Source organism: Gallinula chloropus (assembly GCF_964237585.1).
Source record: "Gallinula chloropus genome assembly, chromosome: 6".
NCBI classification, from domain to species: Eukaryota; Metazoa; Chordata; class Aves; order Gruiformes; family Rallidae; genus Gallinula; species Gallinula chloropus.
In genome coordinates this window covers 10974382-10989489 of record NC_140091.1, presented here as the reverse complement: position 1 = coordinate 10989489, position 15108 = coordinate 10974382, and the positions used below count along the sequence as shown (strand labels likewise).

The window sequence follows — 15108 nt, the reverse complement described above, 5'->3', positions numbered from 1 at the left end:
ATGGTGTCGGGCCTGATGGGACGTGTGACAGCCTCCAAAAAACCCAGACTGCTGCTTGAACACGTGTTTTTACTGAGTGACCCACAGCATTCCCCTGGCTGCGTGGCAGCGGTGCTGCACCAGTTTACACTGGTCCTCTCCAGCATCCAGTTTTCATAGAGAGACAGCTAAGAGAGCAACTCTTTCCTTTGGAAGGCAATCAATATTTTAGGAAGCTTTTCTGCCCAGATTCCTCCACGGGTTTTACCCTCAGGGGAAGCAGGTGTATTTTCTAAGCTGCTTGGCAGCCTGGGCACCTCAGCAGGGAGTGGTGCTGAGGACCAGGCCCTTGGTGGGGATGCAGGGAGCTGAGTTCAGCTCTTTGCTGCACCCCAGTTTGTTCACAAGGTTGTAGGGTGTCCCTTGGTCCATCTGTGACACAGAGTGTTTTATAAACCCTGGCTGTCACCCATCCTGCTGCCCCTCTGCTGGATCCAAGGCAGGAGCAGCCCCGTGCCATGCCCAGCACAGTATGAGTCCAGCTCCTGCGTCAGCTTTGTGCCATGAGGCAGGAGCAGAGAAGTGACTCCCCAAAAGTCTTTCCTTACACGAAAAGCCACTTTTCCAGACCTATTCTCCCTTCCTGCCGACTCCAAAAGGGAAGGGCAGCTTTGCCTGTCATCCTTGGTGATCCGGATGCTCTCGCTGCACAGAGTTAGGTCGTGCCATGGAAGCAGTTATGGACAGATGCTAAACCCAGCCACATCATGCAGACCTGGAGTCACCTCACTGCCCATCGCTGTTCCCAGCACCTGATTCTCCACCACCCTGTGCAAAGCAAGTGCAGGAGTGGCCAGATCCAGGTCTGCATCTCACCCAACCAGGGTCTGGACTGCACACAGCTGGGGTCTGCATCCCACTGCCAACCAGGAGCCCAAGAGAGGGGACGGGGCTGCTGGAAGGCATGGGATGTACCCTGACCTTGGTGCAGTTTTTTGGGAGCCATGTACCTTTTGTCCACAATCAAAACCAGCAGGATCCAAGGCAGTGCCCAGCAGAGTGGTACAGCCCCATGGGGGCAATTCACACCAGTAACTAAGGGGGAAGATGGAACCGTGATGAACAGCATTATTCTTGCTCTCTCACGTTTTTACAAAGTACTTTTTGCCTCTACTGTTATTCTGGAGTGCTCTGCACTCACCATCTCTGCCTTCCTCACGCTGCCGTTGTCATCCTCGGCTGCGGCACAGCCCCTCACCTGCCACTTACTGTCAGGGCTCTGCAAGCCTCATCGGCTGCGGCGCAGGCTCGCCGGGAGAAGAGGGAGCGTTTGGCTATTTCCAAGCTAATATGGGGCTTTCTTTGAATTATTGTTTTTTGAGCTGGAAGGAAAGGAGACTTGTCACACAAGATATCTGCTATCAGTACACAAATAACAGCAAGCCCATCATCGAATGGAAAATAATCGCCGCGGAAACCGAGTTGCGGGGGAGCCGGGAGGGATTATTACAGGCGCTGGCAGTGGCGATGCTGTCAAGGAGCCTGTGTCAGCACTTCCATTACCACCCACCTGGTTTCAGCGCAGCCCCCGAAGCGGCGCGCGGGGCCGCGGGGCCTCGGCGTGGGGTCATTTCTATTCAGAAGAGTTTCAGATCAACCGGCTTTGATTGGCTTTAAATGATGGAGTGTTTAAGAGGGAGAGAGAGGAAATAGGAGGGTGATGGAAGGAGGCATCTCGGAGGAGGGGGGGAGTTTGGTACTCAGGGAAGTGGAAAACAGTTTGAGGTCGGGGGAAATCAGGAGTCGGGAAAGGAGAGCTGGTCCTCCCAGAGACAAATTCCGGATGGCCACAAGGGAGGACAGCTTGGAGAGAAGATGCCCCAAACCCTGGGTAGATGCCCTGGCACCTGCCCAGCAATGGGCCATCAGAAAAGAGCGAGCGAGTGGGAACGTGCCCCCACCAGTGGTCCCTACCCACTGCCACTGCCTGCGCTACCTGTGGTGGCAGTCCCGGGACACCTGGCTGTTCAGTAAGCCATCAGCAGAGCTCAGCATTTGAATTACAAGCAACTGATTCCATTCACTTGGCAACTTGCTGAGCTCCTGGGCAGAGTGAGCCCTCACACCTTGTGAACTTTGTTCATTCGCTTCATTTGGAGCATCGTTTACTCTGTCCTGTGTGGTGACAAGAGGCTGTATACATCAGCGCTCCCTTCCAAGGAGCTCCCATCCTGGGGCACAGATGCAAGGTGGGAGCAGGAATGACTTCATGCCTTCACACCTATTTGGTGTCACACATGTATTCCTGGTACCTGACCCCACCTCCCAGCCTGGAGCCTGGGTCCTGTTAACAGCCACTTTGCAGTGAGTCAGAGCAGAGTCAGGGGATTTACATCAGGTCTGTATCGATGTAGCTGAGAGCAGGATACGGCCCTTGATCCCCAGTGGGATCAGGAGGGTTCGGTTCAGTCCCTGCCTGGGCTGGGATCCATTTGCAGATGCCCTCCGACAGAGCACATGGACAAATTCCTCCACGCAGGGGTGCGTCTGTGCACCGAGCCCTCTGCTTTCAGAGCAGGAAATATTCGGTTTCAACACTTGGAGTTAAACATTTCCGCGGAGCCCAGGAGACCACGCAAACAGCAGGAGCACCAAGGCCCTGCCTTTTCATCTCTCTGGCACTGGCGGGCGGGGGGTCGGCAGCCATGAAAGCACGGCAGAGCCGAGGAGGGTAAACACTGGAGCTGAGCCTACCGAGTAACCAGAGAGCCAAGGGGAGAGAAAGGGGCAAAGAAAACAAAAACACAGCTGCCAAAAAACAAAAGCCTCAAAAGAGCCATTCAGGGTCTCCCAGGACGGGTTTGGCACAGGGCAGGGAGGGAAGAGCGGGGAGCATTCGCCGCCGGGGCAGGCGCACGGCCAGGCGGCTCGGGGCTTGGAACCTCAGTCTGCCCTGAGCAAACCGATGTCCTCTGCTGCCCCGAGCAGGGTGAGCACCAAGCACAGTCCAGCTGCACACACCCAGCGGCGTGAGTACCGGGACAGCTCTGCTGCAGGGACATGTGTGCGTCTCCCTCCACCTTTGCTAGGACTCATGATGCCCATCCTCTCCCTCCCCACAACCCAACATCCCACCCATGCCACGGAGCTGGGTACTGCTGCCTGGCGTGGGACAACGCTGCGTGGGTGTGTGCCAGGCTCTGGAGCACGCTGTGAATGCGGCCACCGCTGATTTGGGGACACATATCCCACCAGCAGCCTCTGCAGCACTGTGGGCATGCAGCGGGTTTCAAGGACCTGGGGAGGCTTGCGTAGGTGTCCTGCTGGCATGGGAGATGATCCCTCCCTTTTGTTGTCACCCACACTTAGACCTGCTCAGGCAAAAGTACTGTTGTCAGCCCCTTGGGCTAGGAGTCGGGGCTCCTTCTGTCTCCTGCTTTGTGATCTGTATGTCAGGGACTTGGCTTCATGTCCAGGTCCCTCTTCTTCTACCCCTCTGGAAGCCCTTGCTTCGGCATGAGCACCAGCCTTCTACACTCAGTGGAGCAAGGGGGTCTTCCCCCGCTGTCACAGGGATGCAGGATGACAGCTGTCACATCCTTCCTTGGCAGGAATTCATCACCCTATCATTGGTGTAGCTGGTGGGTAAGACCATACTGCTTATTTCTGCTGCTGGGGTTGGCAGCAAGGCTCCTTCCCATGGCATGAGATCCCTTCTGGTTGCTCCAGCCATTGAAATCCAAAGTCAGATCTGCTTAGGAACATGTAGGAACATGTACCCCATGGAAGAGCCCTGAAGAACAAGCAGGGAGAGGGCACCTGGACACGCAGGAGTTTAAAAAGGCCCAGGCGGGACCCCAGCTGCACCTCCTGGTCCGATGCTGCCCATCCCCATGCTGCAGTCCATCAATTCTCCCAGCAAACAAACACCCCAGTACTCCATGGACAGAAGAGCCCCAGGGATGCTCAACCTCCACTTCACCCTCCGGTGCTGATGAGAGCATCCCTGCCCCACCAGCCCAAGCTGTGGGTGGCAGGCGAGGGGGGCTCATGGGCCCCACGGTGGTGGCTGGGGCGGGGAGCAGGGATGCAGCGCGGTAGGGCGGAGGGCAGCCTGTTTACCCCGTCCATCTGTGCACCCCACAGCGGGGATCCAGCAGGATTTCCCGTCCGCTCAAAGGCTGCCTGTTTATTTTGGGAGGGAGACTCAGACAGCTCCATTGTTTTGCTGTGAAGTTGGGGTTATAAATAGCAGGTGGTCGGGGACGCTCCTGGGCTATTTTAGGCCCCCACTACACAAAAGTGGAAAAGCTCCAAGAGGAAGGTGGAATTACTGAAATGCCGACCTTTCCCGCAAGGGTCGGCAGGAGCTGGTTTTTTGGGTTTGGGTTGGGTTCTGGGCATTATTTAAACACCAGGGAAGGGAGGAGAGAGGAAGATGTTCCCAGCTGCACGAGCTACATGCTGTGTCCTCCCCTGGCAGAAGAGTGTTAGGGGTGAGGAGCAAAGGTGCTGGGGTCTGCGGTGGCTATATCCCAGAGCAAAGCAGAGTGGCTCAAGCCCAGAGGAGACATCATCTGGATTTCCTCCTGGCTTTGCAAATGGGAGAGTTTCCAAAAGATGGAGAAGCTGGGTAGGCAGGGGGTGCTGCATAGCACTGGCCTGTCCCAGATTGTCCCTCTTGCCTCAGTTTCCCCCACCTCCTACGAGGATGCTGAAGAAAAGGGCAGGTAAATCCCAGCTACAGCCCTGCTCCCACCAGGCACAAGTGCTGTGTCCTGCTGGAAGGCAAGGATGAGTCAAGGTGACTCTCAAACTTATTTCAGGCCCTTCCTCTCATTAAATGCCTGCGCCAGGCAGTTACACAATGAGCAGCAGGGACCCAGCAAAGCCACTCACACCAATGTTTTATACTTTGAGAAGGTCTATTCCTTTAATGGGGATTCATTTAACTGGGCTTTGCCATCGTTAGGTGCCATAAAATGGCACCTTTTGGCTCCTGATTGGAAGGCCGCGGCGCACGCAGCCCCCTCGTATCCAGCACCGGCTGCTTTATTGTGCATTACTGCCTCTCACTCGGATTTAACCAATTTGATCCATGTCTAATACATAAATAAATAATCCAGCAGGAGGGTTCACGTTAGATGACAACAGGCAGCTATAAAGCATGTTTCTCCCTGCCGGAGTCATCTGAGCCAGGCTCCGCACGCCCTCTCATGAGCAGAGCTGCTAATACAGCTGGGAGAGGGGGGCCTGGAGACCCGCCGGCTTCTCTGTTTTATTGAAACTTCATTGTTTGCTTTAGAGTTTTATTTTATGTTAAATAGGCGCTGTATATTCCTTACAGAGGGGGCAATAAAGTTCCTGAGCGGGAGGAAATTGGCTTCGGAGCAGGGAGGGAACTGGGGAGACGTGGCTGGGCAGGGGAGCGGTGGGGAGGATTTGGGGTGAGGAGGGTGTAAGGCGGTGCCCTGCTGTCAGGATGGCCCCAGGGGCTCAGCCTAGATTTGATTTGAGGTCCGTGGGCACCCCCAAATCTCACCCAGGGAGGACGCAGCCACAATGGGTTCATCTGGTGGTTCTGGGGTCCATCCAGAGCTGCTGGTGGCGTGGGGAGGGTGAGGGTCCCCATCCCAGCATGGGCACAGCGTGAGCCATCCGGGGCAGCCATGTCAAGCATCCAGACCTGCTCCTCTGCCTCCCAACCACTGTGTGCCCATAGAGAATCACTTTGCCCTTTTGGGGGGGATCATCCTGACCCACCCGACTTCAGGAGTGCTGAGGAGGATGAAGACAGTTCTTCCTGATATATTAGGAATGCTATTAGTTAATGGGAGCGGTGGGTAATGCTGGGTCATCCATCTGTCCCAAATCACACCCCCTGCACCAGACACTAGGGTTGTGCAGGGTCACTCCTGATGTGGCAGTGGCTGCTCTCCCACGGCTGGGGCTGGGATGCTATTGTGCTGCTGCAGAACAGAGCCAGTCACTGCCCCAGGGAGACAAATGGGGCTATGCCAGGAGAAAATCCCCCTGGTTTCATACCTCAGCTAGGACAGGGACCAGGGCAGACCATGGGCAGTGCTGAGGGCAGCCGGTCAGACCTCAAGTTTTGTCCTCTCTTTTCCTCCCCACAGGCAAAAAGAAAGCGACTTTGTTTGACAGCCAAGCTCCGATCTGCCCCATCTGCCAGGTTCTCCTTCGTCCTGGGGAGTTGCAGGAGCACATGGAGCAGGAGCTGGAGAAGCTCACCCAGCTGAACATCAGGTAAGCAGCTCCCTGGAGTCTACCAGCATCCCCGGTTATCCAGCCAGGGTACCCACAGATTCCAGAGGAGATGGTGGTACCCACAGCGACCAGACATGGGAAATTTAGTGCTAGCCAGTGGGGCAGAAACACTTCCCTGGAGTTCCCTAAAATGGAAAAGCCAGGCAAAGTGCCTCCCAGGGGACACAAGCACCCCTTTCCCTGGGAACATGTGTTCGGGTGAGCAGCTCTCATGTTGCTCACTTCCCACGATGGAGCAGGCCTGCAGCAGTGGTGCACACTGCTCCTCAGATGCCTTCAGCTCCCTTCTGCTTTCCCCAGCACAGCAAAGTCCCCTATTAAAAAATAAAATAAAATGAAATAATTGCATTTTAACTGCTAGCAGTTATTTAGGAAACGGCTGCAGCCAAGGGTTGGCAGATCCCTGCCCCTGCCTTAATAAAACTCAGCAGCCTTGGAAAAGAATGTGTTTATTTCAATTATTAATTAATTCCCCGGTCATTAAAAGGCGAGGAAAGGTATCAAACTGCCGACGAGAGGCACAGTTACGTCACCAGGTGGCTGGAGAGGAGGGAGAGTGTGTGCATCAGGGGGTGTGTGCCAGGGGAAGGGGGTGCACGTCGCCAGGCGTAGCGCGGAGGATGCAGAATCCATCCCTGCTTGGCTAGGAGCCTCTTTGCAACTGAGTGAAAGCCATTGCAGATGCAGGGAGAAGGAGCTGGAGAAATAGAGACCTCCCCAAATGGGTGAGGGCTGAGATCTCCCAAATTGAGCACCCGCAGGCTCAGGCTGAGACCCGCATCCCCCACACGTTGCACAGGAAGATGGAGAAAGGTGGTGGTGGTGGGGGGGAGGCAGGGAACAGGCAGCCCATTTATCCCCTGCGACACCCAGTCCCCTTGCGAGCGTAATTTATGGTGTAATTTGGGCTGCATCCAACTTAATAAAGGGCCACTGCAAATTAGTGAACAGGTTTAAATGAACAGAAGCAATTAGTGCTCGGAGGAGCCCATCAAAGAAGTTGGGCCAATATCAGAGCGAAACTGAAACCGCAAGCCAGGAGCGGGGGCTGGCTGGCGCGAGACGGCGATGGGAAGGTGGCGTTTAATGGGAAAGGAAAGGAAACCCTAAATCATAAAGCATGACAAGGGCCATTGTGGGCCAGCTGACAAATGAAAAAGAATGGCATTATTCCTTTAAATAACAGCAGCAGTTAGAAAGGAGACAGCTCTCCCCGGCTTGCCCTCGCTTCCCTGGCCCGCTCCGCTCGGCCACGCAGGCGGCGGAGAAGAATCAGAGGTCTTTATTAATTATTAAATAACGACTCCCTCCGCAGCGTGATAGATAACATTCAATCTAGTCGATGGATTCAGGCGATGGAGGCTAATCCGTAACACAGCGGCTCTGCGCGGGGACGGGGCTCTCCCAGTCCCAGAGGGGAGCGAGGCGGGGGCCAGCCAGCATGGTGGGCAAGGGCAGGCAGGACAGGCAGCGGGACGCAAGCAGGCTGAGCTCCTGCACACTGCCCGGCTCCGTCAGGGTGGCTCGGTGTAGCGTGTGGCCCTTTCTCCCATTCCCCCCCCCAACACCTTTCCCACTTGGAGGAGCCGGGAGCAAGAACACATCAACAAGGGGAGAGAGAAACTAATAATGATCTCAAATAACCCAATAAACATAAAAATAAAATGTAGGCCTATAAACGTGACGGGCACCGGCAGCCCTGGCCGCTCCCTGCCAATACCGAAATGGCTGAGCAGCTGTTACTTATCAGTCTGATGGGGAGAAGCGAACCGGGGGGCTGCTTTCCAAGGGCCTTTTTCTTTTTTTAATTTAAAGAGGATGCAGCCAATCATGGCTTGCGCTGTTAAGTTTTAATAAACCTTAATGATTTGCAACAAAATCATAAATTTCCAGCGCTCGGGGTTAGGAAGGCAGATCCCCTCCTGCCCGCTGAGCCTGCAGCACCAGAGACTTGGTGGGCGCCGCATCAGCTCGTGCCATGGCACCGGGGCTCCCCGTGTGCTGGGATCTCCCACCACCCCGAGGCAGCATGGCCACAGGGCTGCATGATGGGGTGAGCTGGACAAGGTGCTGCCGTAGAGCTGGATCAAGAGGAGGGGAGAGGCTGGGGGAGAAGCAATGTGGAGGGGCTGCCCCACACCATCGCTTCTGCCGGGTGTCAAGTGCTCATGTAGGCTTTGGGGCATCGCTGGAGCAAGGGGTTAGGCAGTGCTTGGAGGCAGGCAGGGGAGGGACAGGAGGAAAAGGGATTCTCCCAGGTGATCATGAGACCATCTTGGGGCTGAGATACAAGGGATCTGTAGGAGCCACCTGGATGACACTACCCATGGACCCTCCTCATCAGGAGCCTGGGGTTGCATCCCACCCACCCCGATGCATCCTCTCACTCAGCTGGTCCAGAGCAGGTTTGCTACTCCCCAGTGACAGGGACAGCTCCTGACCTCCACGGCCAGTGCTGGTGTGCCTGGGCTGACCTCAGGGCAGGGACACCTCAAGGTCTGCTCAAACAGAGCATCACATGGCGAGGACAGGAGGAGCTGTGGTGAACCATGAGGCAGCACCCCTACGCAGGGGCCATGCATGCCCAAGGGATGGACACCAGCTGTTGGACCGGCGATGAACATCTCTCAGGAGGATCCAACCCTGGCACAGGGTGCAGCTGTCCCTTGAAAAGGCAGGCTTGAGTAGGAATGAAATACTCAAGTTTCTAGCTCTTCTGCTTTCTTGATCCAACCAGTCTCCTAAAGCACAGGGAGAGAGACCTGCCCCACGCATCCTCCGCCCTGCGTGGGTCCGGCCGAGCCCTGTGCACAGCTCTGCACGGCAAGGCAAGGCTCTCTGAATGCAAATTTCATTTCTGAGCCACTGGCGCTGTTTCAAGAGCCGGCAGCCTCCGAGCCCTTCTCGGTGTTACATATGTAACAGCCTCATTGAACTTGACATGTCAAATTCAGGCCATTTGTGCAAAATCTCCCTTTAATAATACCGTTTCATTTCGCTCAAATGAGACTTGAATGCATGTAAAATGGAAAAGGATATTTAAGCGCTAACATTAGGCAGATGTCTTGCCAGAGGCCGATTGAATATATGAGATTTTGAAGTGCTTAACACGTTTTCGGTGCTCCCTCTTAGAATATGTCACCTGGCTTTCTTTTTTCTCCCCCTCCTTTCTCCCTCCCCCCAACCCCCCCTTTAAGTGAAGGATATAAATTGAAAGAAAACAAAACTACAAGCCTTGGTTTTATGGGGTTTAACTCTTGCTGGGAAAGACTGTTGGTAATCTTCCTCCAACAAGAAACTACCTAGTAGCTCACCTTCACAGAGCACCGGCTCTGAGCAGCAGCCCCACGGCGCTGTGCAGAGGGATGCTCTCCTCCCTCAGCAGGTACAGCCCAGAGAGCACAAAGTGCTGATCCCCAGCTGAGCAGCTGAGTGCCACCAAGGTAAAACTAAGACATAACAACAGGGGGTGTCTGTGTACCCCGATCCCCCGTGCTCCAGCCAGCCAGTCGCTGCAGGGTACGTGAATGCTCCTGGTTTGCGTGCAGGAAGCTTATCTGTGCACTAGACACAGGTCTCCCATCCTCACTGGATTTACATCCGCCTGTTCTACGCCTCGTCCATATTAAAGGCTTGCAGTGAGGCACACTGAAATGGGAGACTCTTCCTGGGGCTGCCAGCTTTGGCCTGAGCTCCGGCTGCAGACGTGTTTCCCCAGCACAGAGCCACCCAGGGACCACAGGCAGGCACAGGGTTCAGGAGCAGCACCCGTGGGTGTCCCTCAGGGCAGACACACACACGAGCATCCCTGTGCACACAGGAACGTGTTGCTGCCCATGCCACTGCAGGTAAATATGGCGAGCAGAGGTAACGATGGGCAGGGGAACCCTTAAGCCCTCCCCACTGCTCCCCAGGTGATGACCAAAGAGGACAACCTGCTGAAAGGGGATGATGGGGGAGGCTGGCTGGAGAAAGGGCAGGTTTGGGGCTATGGTTTGAGTTTGGGGTGGGGGGGAAGATGAGCCTGAGGACAAAAGAGGGGGGAAGGAGGCAGTGGGAGCTGTGGAGTGCACCTCAGCAGATGGTCTCCCTGCAGCTCTCTGAGCCCCAGGATGGACTTTGGGGAAGAGGCATTTATTGGCCACGTAAAAAGCCTTGGGAAGTCACATTACAAATATCACAGTTGCTGAGTCAAGCACTTGAAGGTTGGGGAATGTGCCTTTTAAGATGCTCTGTTCTTGAAAATGCAGCACTCCTGTTAAAATATTTATTTGGCAGGGGGCATTTTTATTGCCCTGTGTGACAGCTAAAGAGCCTTCTCTGCATCACCAGCAGCAAGCCTGTGGTTCAGAGCTGTGATTTCACCTCCCCAAAAGGCTAAGTTGTATCATTAGAGCTGGGGAAGAGGGTGGAGCAGTGAGCTCGACCGTGCTGGCTCTGAGCCTGGTTTTGTGACTGAAGGATGGTGCAAGCTCAGACAGGACTATCTCAGCTCTTTCCTCTCATTTAAATGTGTTTCGAAGCTGAGAAGATGCAGCCACCAGTGTGTCCATGCAGTGTTGTAATGCTAAGCATCCCAGCCGCTCAGCAGGTGCCTCCAGGGATAGATGTGCTTGGGTGGGCAGACGGGGGATGGTGCTGCTCTCCCAGAGCACCCCGTGGCTTTCCAAACTCCCCTTTCTTCACTGTTCTTCCCTTTTTTCCCACCTCCACACTGAATGTTTAATCTGAGCATGGTTCTGTTTTGAAGCCCATGCCAACCTGTTGGCTGTTCCCAGCCTGAGCTAGCAGCTCTCACAGCTCCTTGCCACCACACCAGTAGCGTGGGGAGACATCCCTGTGCATCCAGCACCTCAGGAGCTACTGATCCCCCCTCAGGACCTCTCTGGTGTGCCCAGTAGTAATTTCTCTTCCAATCCTCTGATTGCAAAGCATTTCCCAGAACACAGAGGGCACTAGGGTCTCTCATCTTGGTGCAAATGGAAAGTGCCATGGGCTCTTTTCTGGTTACCTCAAAGATGCTGTCACAAAGAGGAAACCAGATAGCGTCAGAGCAGAGCAAGATGCATTGGGAAGGCCTGTTTCAAAGCAGCAGGTGAATCACCCAGACGAAGGGTTTAGCCTGACCCTTGGAGCCAGCTCTGATTCATGTCAGAGGAAAAGAGCCAACCACAGGACTGTAGCAGCTCTTAGTGCACCTCTGCCCAGGCTTAAATCTTCCTTTGGCAATGCTCTGAAGCTTCCTCTCCCTCGTTTGCATGTGTACTCTTTTCCTCTCACTCTTCTTAATCCTCCCTCCCTTGGCAGCTGAGGTGGAAGCAGAAAGTGCTGCCTCAGTTCCTGGCACTGGACTGAGCATCCTCACCCCGCTGCTGGGGGGGGCTGCAGCTCCAGGTTTCCTTACGCAGAGAGTCAGCTCTCTTTGGGGACAGAGGCAGCTCTAGACCTGGTGGGACAAGGAGTAAGGATGAAGCTGGCGATACAGCTAAAATATGAAGGCTGTAGGACCTTAGGAGATGGTCTGCTCATTCACCTTCAGAGATGTCTCCAGACAGCTGGAGATACACCTTGGATTTCAAATCCTTCCACAGGTTGTTTTCCCAGTGTTGTTTTCTTTAAAAGTCATCCCGTGCTAACCCTGAGCCTCTGCACCAGAGACTGCTGCTGAAGGATGAGCGCACACTATCCCTGGGATGCCTGCATGCCCAAATGACAGGGGCTTTCTGTGGTGCTCCTGCTCAGGGTAAGGGTACAGAGCAAGTTACGATATGTGGTTCCCACCCCTCTCCTGCTCAGGGAACCCTGTGTTTCCATATGGCTGTTCCTCTCACTGCCCCAGACAAGGGTTTGCTTCATTTCAGTGGGATCTGCTGGGTGCTGCGTTGTCCCAAAGGGCCCTGGGAGGAGACCTTCCTGGGGCTCATGTGGGTGGCTGCTCTGGGAGGGATGAGCAGCCGCGCTGCCAGGCCTGGCAGGATAAATAGAGTGTGTAAAACCCGAATTAGCTCTGTTGTCTTGTGTCACATCAGGGTCACGGCTCTCGCCTCAGGTCTCCTAGATTTATTTGTAGGGACTTTAACTTGACGGCCAGGTACTTCCTCAGACTTCTTGTACAGAGAGCACTTCAGGTCTGACAGCTTCTGCATGAGTGGGATCAGAGATGGTTTGGAGGGAGAAAGGCTTTCTTTTCCAAAGCCCCAACAAAATATATGCCGTTCTCCTTCCTTGCCTGTGGTGGACACCTGCAAGTGCTCCAGAGAAGGCAAGGAGCCCTGGCTGTTGGTGGAAAGCAGACATTGCCACCTCCTGCTCCTCAACTTATGCCTTTTTTCTTCCTTCTTTCCCCCCCCCCTCTTCTTTTTCCATCTTCTTTTCCTTTCTTCCCTTTCTCCCCCTCTTCTTCCCCCCTCCCTCTTCTCCCCACCCCCCCAACCCCCCCCCCCCCCCCCCGGTATCAAGGCGACATCTCCAAGCCAAGTACTTTTAATTTCGCCCGTGGCCCTTGCTGACACGGTGGATATGCACAGCAAGTTAAATTCCCGCCTGATCAATAAAGCAGAAGCAGTGTGTCCGACTGGTCGATATTTTTTTATCTGTCTTCAGCCCAGTCCTGCTGATGACAGCCCCCTGCGCTTCAGCAAAGGCACTCAAGGGCATCGGGCTTTGGCAACACAGCTCTTTCTTTTTTTATTTAAAAAAAAAAAAAAAAACACAGATGCCTGGGATAAAAAAAAAAGTTCAGGGAGTTTGGCCTTTGCTTAATAACGTTTTATGATTTATCTTAATTTTTAATTGAAAAAAATTTGCGAATTAATTGATTTCTGGGACTTGCCAATTAACATTGTAATTGGGTGCATGATAAATTTCGAGGGAGCATCATTTTTCTCCCTCTTCCCCCTTGTCACCAAGAAGGGGAATCGCGAGGGCAGCTGCTTCCTACCCGCACACCCCTCCCCGCTCCTCCCCGAGGTGCTGCTGCCCTCCTCCCCCCTTGCTCCTGGATCTTAAAGAAGGAACAAGAAAGCTAATAAAGTCGTGTTATTAGAGTCTTGCCAGAGGTGACCCCTCAAGGCATAAATCCAGCCAAGGAGGTGGTGGGGACAGGTACTGTTAAGTGCCTGACAGTGCTTTACACCCAGACTGGGTACCTCCCCTGCAGCATCCTCTCCCCAGGCCATGGGGAAGCTGGATGGCCAGCCTGGGGCTCCCAGGGGCTTTCCTGGCACCCCTCCACAAGGTGTTCAACCAAGCAGTTTATTACCTGTGATGATGTCCCATCCTGTCTCTGGCCCACAGTGGCTTCTCTGTGATTTCCAGCTGCTCCAGGGACAGCAAGGTTTGCCTTGCAGCTATGTCCCCCAGCAAAACCCAGCTGCTGGGGCAGAGATGGTGCTTGGGAGATGCCGTTTTGCTCCAGGAGGCTGGAGTACAGGAGGGGTCCCTCTCACTTTGCACTGCCTGGCTCTGTCCCAAGGGAGCAGGTCCTGCCCCACAGCAGGGCACCCCATGCCACCCCATGACAGAGGTGTTCAGCAAAGGACCTCAGCACCCCAGTCATGGGTGCCTGGATTTAGAGCATCTCCAGGTGCATAGGAAGTGGCATCACCTGAGGGTTTCTCCAGCCATGTGACTCCTCTGGGCTTAAATTAAACTCTCCTGGAAGTGTCAGCTTTGTGATGATACCCAAGTAGGACACAGGACCACCTGCTATCATGAGGCAGCTAGCAGGGTCATGTCCTGTATGAGGCGTGGAGAAGTGGGTCAGCTGGCTGTTGCCAAAATGAGGAGTAGGGAAAGGGCATTGTGTCAGGGCAGGGAGCCAGGAACAAGTCACAGTTGAGGGGACTGAGATGGAGAGTGGAATACTAAGTCAAAGAGTGCTTGGTGTCTCTAGAGCTTCTCCCTCCCACCCACTTCACATGCTGGTACGGATCAGCTTGTCACAGTCAGCTCAGGTGTCCCATGCACCATCTAAAGCCCATGAGCGTGGATGGGGCTTCACTGTGCTGTCCTGCAGCCCTTGCTATGCCCCAGTTTGTGTAGGGCATGAGGGATGCCAGGCTGGGTGGAGGGTCCCAGGCTTCCCTGGCAGAGCTGCTCCCCACCAGCCGAGACAGCAGGAGCCAGCCCAGCTCTGCACCCGCCCGTGTCACTGGTGAGGAACCATGGAGGAACGGAGAGAAATTTATGAGGAGAGCAGTCTGTTTATTATCTAGCAAATGTGGTGCTGCTGATACCGTGGATTTATCCTCTTTCATCCCCCCTCTGATTTGTGTCCCCACTCCTTGCTGTGGCAGATTAATCACGGACAGAAAGGCAAGAGAGACCCTTCAGCTTCCTCCTGTGCACTCAGAGGGTGGCAATGACAACTGCCTGGACCCTTCATCCACGGCTTCTCAGCAGAGGGAGCACAAGCTGTGCATGCTTAGAGATGCCCCATTCCTCTCCCCCTATTGCAGACCCCAAGGAGGCAGAGCAGTGGGGTGCTGCCCTTAATCTGTGGGTGAGTGCCCTTCCCAGAGGTCAGGGCTTCCAGGGTAGCACAGCAGGTAGGAAAATTTGTGAGCCACATATCCTGTTGCTCATGCAATGCCCTGAAGGTGCTGTGAATGCTCCTGAAAGTCCCTTCGGACCTGTGGTACCCACAGCCAGCTCCCTGACTCCAGGGTATGGCAGGCTGGGTTTCGGGATGTGAGCAGGCAAAGCCTTCCTCTGGCACTGATTCCCAGGGCAGCCAGAGCCTTGGGAAGGGATGTGTGGAAACCTGAGGGTGAGAAATAAATCTTGGGTCAGTTCTTTGCCCTGAAGCAATGCATGCCTTCTGCAGAGCCTCTTCTGAAC

At 54.6% G+C, this 15108-nt stretch overlaps 1 protein-coding gene across 1 annotated transcript in view; it reads left to right on the top strand.

Moving 5' to 3' along the window:
• RNF220 (ring finger protein 220) overlaps positions 1-15108 on the top strand; it is a gene marked incomplete at its 5' end in the record, with an annotated part of 220868 nt that overhangs the window by 127737 nt on the left and 78023 nt on the right. Inside the window, one exon of the mRNA XM_084266071.1 lies at positions 6117-6246. Within this exon, the coding sequence (XP_084122197.1) occupies positions 6117-6246 (130 nt within the window). The remainder of the gene's footprint in view (positions 1-6116; positions 6247-15108) is intronic.